General features: G+C 33.2%; 2 protein-coding genes across 2 annotated transcripts; both read right to left on the bottom strand.

Annotated features, from left to right (window-relative positions):
- Positions 1 to 1,842: 1,842 nt before the first annotated feature.
- On the bottom strand, positions 1,843 to 3,962 carry LOC102596138 (geraniol 8-hydroxylase-like). Its single transcript, XM_006338170.2, has 3 exons — positions 3,425 to 3,962; positions 2,807 to 3,251; positions 1,843 to 2,658 (listed from the first exon to the last, which is right to left on the bottom strand). The coding sequence occupies exons 1-3, from the start codon at positions 3,862 to 3,864 to the stop codon at positions 2,056 to 2,058; spliced, it is 1,488 nt and encodes a 495-aa protein (XP_006338232.1). The 5' UTR covers positions 3,865 to 3,962; the 3' UTR covers positions 1,843 to 2,055.
- Positions 3,963 to 5,194: 1,232 nt separating this feature from the next.
- LOC102597127 (geraniol 8-hydroxylase-like) lies at positions 5,195 to 7,340 on the bottom strand. Its single transcript, XM_006338172.2, has 3 exons — positions 6,874 to 7,340; positions 6,285 to 6,732; positions 5,195 to 5,999 (listed from the first exon to the last, which is right to left on the bottom strand). The coding sequence occupies exons 1-3, from the start codon at positions 7,311 to 7,313 to the stop codon at positions 5,397 to 5,399; spliced, it is 1,491 nt and encodes a 496-aa protein (XP_006338234.1). The 5' UTR covers positions 7,314 to 7,340; the 3' UTR covers positions 5,195 to 5,396.
- Between the last annotated feature and the right edge of the window lie 848 nt (positions 7,341 to 8,188).

An 8,188-nucleotide genomic window follows, 5' to 3' on the forward strand; every position in this document is an offset into this window, starting at 1 on the left:
TTTATCACACTTATTTATTTTCAAGTATATTTATTAGAGCCCAAATAAAGGTGAAATTAATTAATTCATAATAATTTTTTATATTAAAAGTAGGCATTTTTGATAAGCATAATGAATAGAATTAATATTAAGAATTAAATTATAGTAATAGTAAATAGAGTAATGAATAGATATCACAATAACTCACAAAAAGTGAAGAAATAACAAAATGAGTTAATACTAATAATAATGACTAAAGATGTTTCTAGAACTATTTAGTTTTCTTGTTATCATTCTTGGTAGATTTTTGTTTGCATGAAGTTACATTTTTACCTTTGATCATCATTCACTTCATATATAGAAAGATGTTTTTAGAATTATTTATTTTTCTTGCTATCTCTTTACATTTTTATTCTTGGTCGTCTTAAATGCAAAGATATCATCCTATTCATTTTTATTAGTAAAGTTACTTTTTAACATCTTTTTCTTTAATTTCAATCTAATACAGTATATATTATTAATTTTATCACACTTATTTATTTTCAAGTATATTTATTAGAGCCCAAATAAAGGTGAAATTAATTAATTCATAATAATTTTTTATATTAAAAGTAGGCATTTTTGATAAGCATAATGAATAGAATTAATATTAAGAATTAAATTATAGTAATAGTAAATAGAGTAATGAATAGATATCACAATAACTCACAAAAGAAAAGAAAGTGAAGTAATAACAAAATAAGTTAATGGTAATAACAATAACTTAAGATGTTTCTAGAACATTTTTACCCTTGATCATTATTCACTTCATATATAGAAAAATGTTTCTTGAATTATTTATTATCTTTCTTAATAGATTTTTGTTAGAATGAAATTACATTTTTACCCTTGGTTGTCCTCCCACTACACTCTTCTATATATTAGAAATATAATCCTTCTCACACTTATATATTGATTAATTTTTTTATAATTTAAAATAAATAAATTGTTTAAAGTTTAAGAAAATTATTATTTATTGGGACTTTTCATATTTAAAAGAATAGTTTAATAGAAAATAGCTTTAATTTATTTCCTTAAATATTTTTTTAAAAAAAGAAACTGTCATATCCTGATAATTCACTTTATATGACGTTATGAACCAAAGAGAGTATTATTTTTTGACCGGCCTATACAACTTACGAACTTAGCTTCTTTTATTGAAAATTAGTTAATCTGGGCATCCATAAATTTGAATATTACTCCCACCGTTGAGCTTAGCTTCTTCTTTTATTGAAAATCAATTAATTTGGGCATCCATAAATTTGAATATTACTCCCACCGTTATAGATTTTGATTAGAATTTAAGAAAGTAAAAAAAAAAACTCTTAAATCTTATGGTTATAAAATAAAAATATATAAAATATATCAAAATGTTCTTTAATCTTGTGGTCTTAACATAGTAGAAAGATAGAATATAAAGAATTGACAAAAAAAAAAGAGACATTGTTTTGAAACGGACGAAAAAAAGAAAGATAAAACAACATCCATTTGTGTCGCAACCACCCATTGTCAGTCACTTTTAATAGAGAGCACAATTTCCTCCATACAAAATAGACTTTGAGTTTAACTCAACCGAAAAACTAACTCATGACGATAGAATTGGTTAAGACCATTTAAGTATAACATCCCTTCTTCAACCGATGTGGGACTCCAACAAAAATGCTCCTAGAGCAAAATGGTGGAATGACGAATACCTTATAAATCAGGCTTATTACCCTGTTTCTTATCCAAATTTTTTTCTCTAATTTATTTTCTTCATTACAATGTGAAACCATCAGACTAGCTATCCCTGAATGGGATTGAGTAAAATAAGTAGATATGAAGTAAGTTCATCAAACCAGCGTAATTGGATTGGCTATATATATATGACCTTATTGTGTCAAATTGGTAAAACACTAGATTGTCAAGCTTTATTTGCAATTATGTTAATGATTATAGCTAGAGAGAAGAAAAAAGAGGAAGAATTACATAGTTGAGATTCGAAATGCCAGGGTAAGCTCGAGAAGTATTGCATTGGTAATTTGTAGTCGACGACATTTATAGCGGAATAGGGACAGCTCGTAATGGATGCGACCTCGCTAGTGTAATGCCAAACTTTTCTTCTACATCCAAATCTTCTGGTGCAATATCACCTTCAGCTTTCCAATCAAATGAGTTCAACAATGAACCCAACATCACAGAAAGTGTCCGGATTGCCAAAGGTAACCCCGGGCAAATTCTTCTACCGGCACCAAATGGAATGAGTTCAAAATCTTGGCCACGAACATCCATTTTCGAACTCCAAAATCTCTCTGGCTTAAATGTCAGAGGATCCTCCCATATAGCTGGATCACGGCCTATTGACCATACATGCACCAACACTTGAGAATCTTTCGGAACAAAATAGCCACATGCCTCAACGTCTTGATCTACCTTTCGGATCAAAAAGGGAACTGGTGGGTGCATCCGCAAGGTTTCTTTCACTATGCACTGCAAATATGAGAGACGGGCAACATCCGCTTCTTCTATTGCCTTGCCTTGGCCAATAACTTCAGCAAGTTCAGCTTTAGCTTTTTTCATTATGTATGGTTTTCTCATGACCTCTACCATTGCCCATTCTAATGTATTTGAAGTTGTATCAGTTCCCGCTGTGAATAGGTCCTGCAATATAAATAAATCTAAGGGGTGCCAAAAATGGATGTATTGGAAATCTCTACTTATAATAAAATGTGATACTTATATCATTATGCCAAAGAGGAAGGATAAATTAAATACAGTAACATATCCTAAAGGAAGAAGTCGCAAGTACCAGGCATAACCGTTCTATGTGATTTCTGTCGATTGTCTGAGCATCTTCTTCACTGGTATTTAACAGAACGTCAAGAACGTCAGTGCTACCAATAGTTGCTGATTTCTTCCTTGCCTCCAATCGTTCATCTATCAATCCCTCAAATTGTTGAAGTAACTTACCAAAATGCTTGCCTACTCTTCGCCTTATTCCTTGAGGATCAATTGCTTTAAACACGGGGAAATAATCAGCCAAATTGGGCTTACCAGCATCTTCCATGATGTTGGACACCACATCCTTGAATTCTTTACCTGAATTTGCATAAGGGTCCACAACATCCTTGGAAAATATGGTGTTCGAAAGTAAATTCATAGAGGTCTCGAAAGCAGCTTGTCCTATATTCACTGCCTCACCAGTTTCACTAAACCCACGGCAATAAGCAATTAAATCTTGGATCTTTCCGGACCTAAGAACAGAGACGACAAAATCAATTTATTTTTAGTAACTCATTCAGTGTGTAACTCATCACACAACAGAATAACTGTATGGGTCAAACTCAAACATATAAAATCAGATTTGGAGATTGAACATTATATGAATTTGACCGAAGCAATAGTTCCAAAATTTGAGTCAACGAACCTGAGATGTTGATTGGCGTCAAGCCTGCTTCCGGAGAAGATATAGGAATTCAAGATTTTCCTAAGGCTTCTCCATCGATTAGCGACTGGTAGCCATACCACAGAGAATTGGTAGTGATTTAGGGCATAGATTGCATCCGGAATTGTTCTGCTAGAAAAGGCCAAATCTTGCTTTTGTAAAACTTCCTTAGCAACGGCTGATGAAGATATAACCACTGTCGTTTTTTGGCCCAATCTGAGGCTGATTATTGGGCCATACTTTTGGGCAAGTTTGTCAAGGGACTGGTGAGGTTGACCACCAAGTATGTTGTGAAGATTTCCAATCAAGGGCAGGGGATATGGTCCTGGTGGAAGCTTCTTCTTACATTTGTTGCTTATTGCAAACCAACCAATGCACAGGACCAAAGTGCTGGCAAGTAGCAATCCACCAACATAATCCATTGTCTTCTTCGCTGAACTAGCTATTGCCTTTCTGCTCTCATTATTATAAGCCTCCCTTAAATTTAATGCACAAAATATCCCATTCCTTGGTTTCAATATCATTTAGAATTAAAATGTACTTATAATTTTTCAACATACAAAATATTATTTTATCATGGAATATAATTTAAATAAGGTTATATATGAAAATAAGAAAATTAGGATTTTTCTGAAAACAAAATAAATTAAAATATGAATAAAGTAAAAGTGAATAATTAAATTTACATTTGCAATGTAAATAAGTGAAAGTTTTGAGCAATTGTATAAAGGGCCCTTACAATACATTTTGACATATCTATTTGGCAGAGACGCAAAGAGAATAAAGAGTTTGGAGGTTCTAAATTTCCTTTAGAACCGTCAATCAATTTTGTTAATAGTTTATAAATTAATATACATATATAATTAATTAATTTTCTAATATAAATACAGGGTCTATAAAAAAGTTATTGGGTTCGTCCAAACCCATGAATCCCACCTAACTCCGCCTCTGCTGTTTGGGTGGGACTAATTTTGATTTGGTCAGAAAAATCCTACTTTAGAGGTAAGTGGGCGACTGGTTTTATTGCCAATAATATCTGCCAAGCTCGATTTTAGCTTTAATCATTATGCCTAAATTTCTCTCCTCTACCATTATATTGCCACAACAAAGAGGTTAAGGTGTTTGTATAGTTATTGACCAGTAACTCGACGTTCTCTATACGCAAGGAAAAAAAATAAAAAATAAGAAAGGAAACAGGAGCTCCATACCTTCACGTGAGTCCATTTAATGCAAAAATATGACGATTCACGCCTCATTGGGAATAGGAATATATAATTCTCACTTCAACAACCTTCCTTTTAAAGATAATAATTAATCCTTCGTCTCATTTTATATGTCATTCCTTTATATAAATAGTTAAACTATCATATTTGTCATTTTAAAAAATTTATGTATAAATTACCATATTTTGCCTATTATACTCTTGATAGAATACTTAATTAATCTTGACATTTATTAATAAAGTTGACTTAAGAAAACATTAAATAAGGGTAGAAGAATAAAGTTACATCATTTCTTAATACAAATGCAAAGTAAAAATGTGACATATAAAATAGGACGGAGAGAGTACTTTATTTAATGATTAACATAGCACAAGAAATGAAGAAACTTGTACATGATAGAGATTCAAACCGTCTACATATATAATTAACGTGGAAGATGAGTTACCTCAACAAAGAGCCTGGGAAGATTGGGAGAAAGAAAACGCTTCTTCAATCTAAATTCACTAACTACATATATAATGACAAGATCTTTAGACTTCTAAATACCGTAATAATATAAACTACTGATGTCTTAGGAGTATACAAATGCAAAAGACAGTACTACACTTATTTAAAAGAGGAGAAAAAAATATATTAGTGAGATAAACTAACTCAGGACTGAGGTACACGGAACTGTTCTTAAGTTTTGGGGTACTGTCTTTCACAATAATAACATAATTGCATGCGGACGTTTAAAGTGGAATGGGAACAGCTAGCAAAGGACGCGATCTGGCTAGTGTAATACCAAACTTTTCTTCTACATCCAAATCTTCTACTGCAATATCGCCTTCAGCTTTCCAATCAAATGAATTCAACAACGAACCCAACATTGTACATAATTTTGCAGTCGCCAAATTTAATCCCGGGCAAATTCTTCTACCAGCACCAAATGGAATGAGTTCAAAATCTTGGCCACGAACATCCACTTTCAAATCCCAAAATCTCTCTGGCTTAAATGTGAGAGGATCCTCCCATGTAGCTGGATCACGACCTATTGACCATACGTGCACTAACACTTGAGATTCTTTCGGAACAAAATAGCCACATGCCTCGACGTCTCGATCGACCTTGCGAATCAAAAAGGGCACTGGAGGGTGCATCCGCAAGGTTTCTTTCACTATGCACTGCAAATAAGGGAGACGAGCAATATCGCCTTCTTCGATTATCTTGCCTTTCCCGATGACATCTGCAAGCTCGCTTTTAGTTTTATTCATTATGTATGGTTTTCTCATAACCTCTACCATTGCCCATTCTAATGTACTTGAAGTTGTATCCGTTCCCGCAACGAAAAGGTCCTGCAATATATATGTAATTGATGGAAGAAAATAAAAGGAACCTAATGAAGTATAACAGATCACCAAATGTCTAATAAGAAGAGGGGAATTCAAGATTTTAGATTTAGGGTTCAACTATTAGCTTTTTAGCACAAAATTCGTTGTATTACAATTGAAACTACAGGTTCATGATAATTAATATTTTCTGAATTACTAATAGTTTCATGGGTCGAAAATAATTGTTCAGAAGGTCTAATCGGCTGTGCATATTAGGAACTTAACCAAGGTAGAGAAGTTCAAAGTTACCAGGCACAAGTGTTGTATATGATTTCTGTCGATTGCCTGCGGATCTTCTTCGCTAGTATTTAACATAACTTCGAGAAAATCCGTTCTACTGCCATTTGGTGATTTCCTCCTTTGCTCCAATCGTTCATCAACCAATCCCTTTATAATCTGGTGAAGCAACTTATCAAAATGCTTGCCTATGCGTCGCCTTATCCCTTGAGGATCAATCCTTTTCAACACTGGAAAATAATCGGCGAAATTTGGCCTACCAGATTCTTCCATAACATCCCAGACTACATCCTTAAATTCTTTACCTGAATTTGCATAAGGGTCCACTACATCCTTGGAAAAAATGGTATTGGAAAGTAGATTAATCATGGTCTCGAAAGCAGCTTGGCCTATATTCACTGACTCACCAGTTTGGCTACACTTGCGGCAATAACCAATAAAATCTTGCATCTTTTGGGTCCTGACATCAAAGTGACGTACAAAATCAATTTTTGCTTAAAGTATGGTAAATAATGACATGTTTGTTAGTTGAATTATATGAATCAAAATATCATTGTATATTAGTTTGATCAAATTAAACTCACCCATTGGTGACTTTTACCTGAGATGCTGAGTTGCGTCAAGCTTGTTGCTGGAGAACATATTAGAATTCAAAATTTTCCTTAGGCTTCTCCAGCGAGAAGCAACTGGTAGAAACACAACAGAGAACTGATGGTGATTATGGGCACGGATTGCATCTGGAATTGTTCTGCTGGAGAAGGCCAAATCTTGTTTTTGTAAGACTTGTTTGGCCACGGCTGATGAAGATACTACCACTGTTGTTATTTGCCCCATTCTGAGGCTCATCATTGGCCCATATATTTGGGCAAGCCTAGCAAGTGACTTGTGAGGTTGATCGCCAACAATATTATGCAAATTTCCAATCAATGGAAGGGGAATTGGCCCTGGTGGAAGTTTTTTGTTACCTCTCTTGTTTATTGCTACCCATTGAAGCAAAGCCCAGGCAAGTAGTAATCCACCTACAATGACTACATAATCCATTGGTAATTAAATAACTAATTAAGAGTATGTACGTGCCTAGCTTATATTAGTTACATTATGTAATGGTTATATATATATATATACTGCATCATCCATTTATCCTAAATGTTGAAGGTGTTAATCACGCAGAACCTCTGGTGCGGTTGAACACTGCTATTCAAAGTTTGAAAAACAAACTAGGCCTAACACATACACAACCCCTCAAACTTGCCCTCATTTTTCATTTTGGCACTCCAACTTAGCCTTGTTCCATTTTAACCCTTAAACTCCATTTTTTCTGTACCATTTAAACACTTATACTATTTTTTATAATTTGTTTTTATTTATGTTCTTCAATTGCAATTTCTTATTTTAAAAAAATAGGCGTGTGCCTGTTAATTTTCGTAAAAAAATTAAACATTCGCGAACGAACATAAAAAATTTCAAACAATAATACTCCCTCCGTTTCACAAAGAATGACCTCCTTTCCTTTTTAGTCAGTTTCAAAAAGAATGACCTCTTTCCTTTTTTGGTAACATTTTACTTTTTGCTTTCCACGTGACATGTTTAAGACCACAAGATTAAGGGCAATTTTGTACATTTGCCATAACTTTAATTTAGGACCACAAGATTCAAAAGTCTTCTTTATTTACTTAAACTCCGTGCCAAGTCAAACCAGGTCATTCTTTGTGAAACGGAGGGAGTATTATTTTTTGATATTTCTCTGTATTTTTGCATGAAAATAAATTGACGAAAGTTCTTTGATTTTCTTTCTTAAACATTCAATTAAATTAAATAACACTACTTATTTATTTTTTCTTATCATCTAGGCTATCTAAATTTAACGCAAATACTCACTTTTAATTTTTAATATAAATCAATACGAATAAAAAAAC

The sequence above is a fragment of the Solanum tuberosum genome, unplaced genomic scaffold (assembly GCF_000226075.1).
Source record: "Solanum tuberosum cultivar DM 1-3 516 R44 unplaced genomic scaffold, SolTub_3.0 scf00004, whole genome shotgun sequence".
Taxonomy (NCBI): Eukaryota; Viridiplantae; Streptophyta; class Magnoliopsida; order Solanales; family Solanaceae; genus Solanum; species Solanum tuberosum.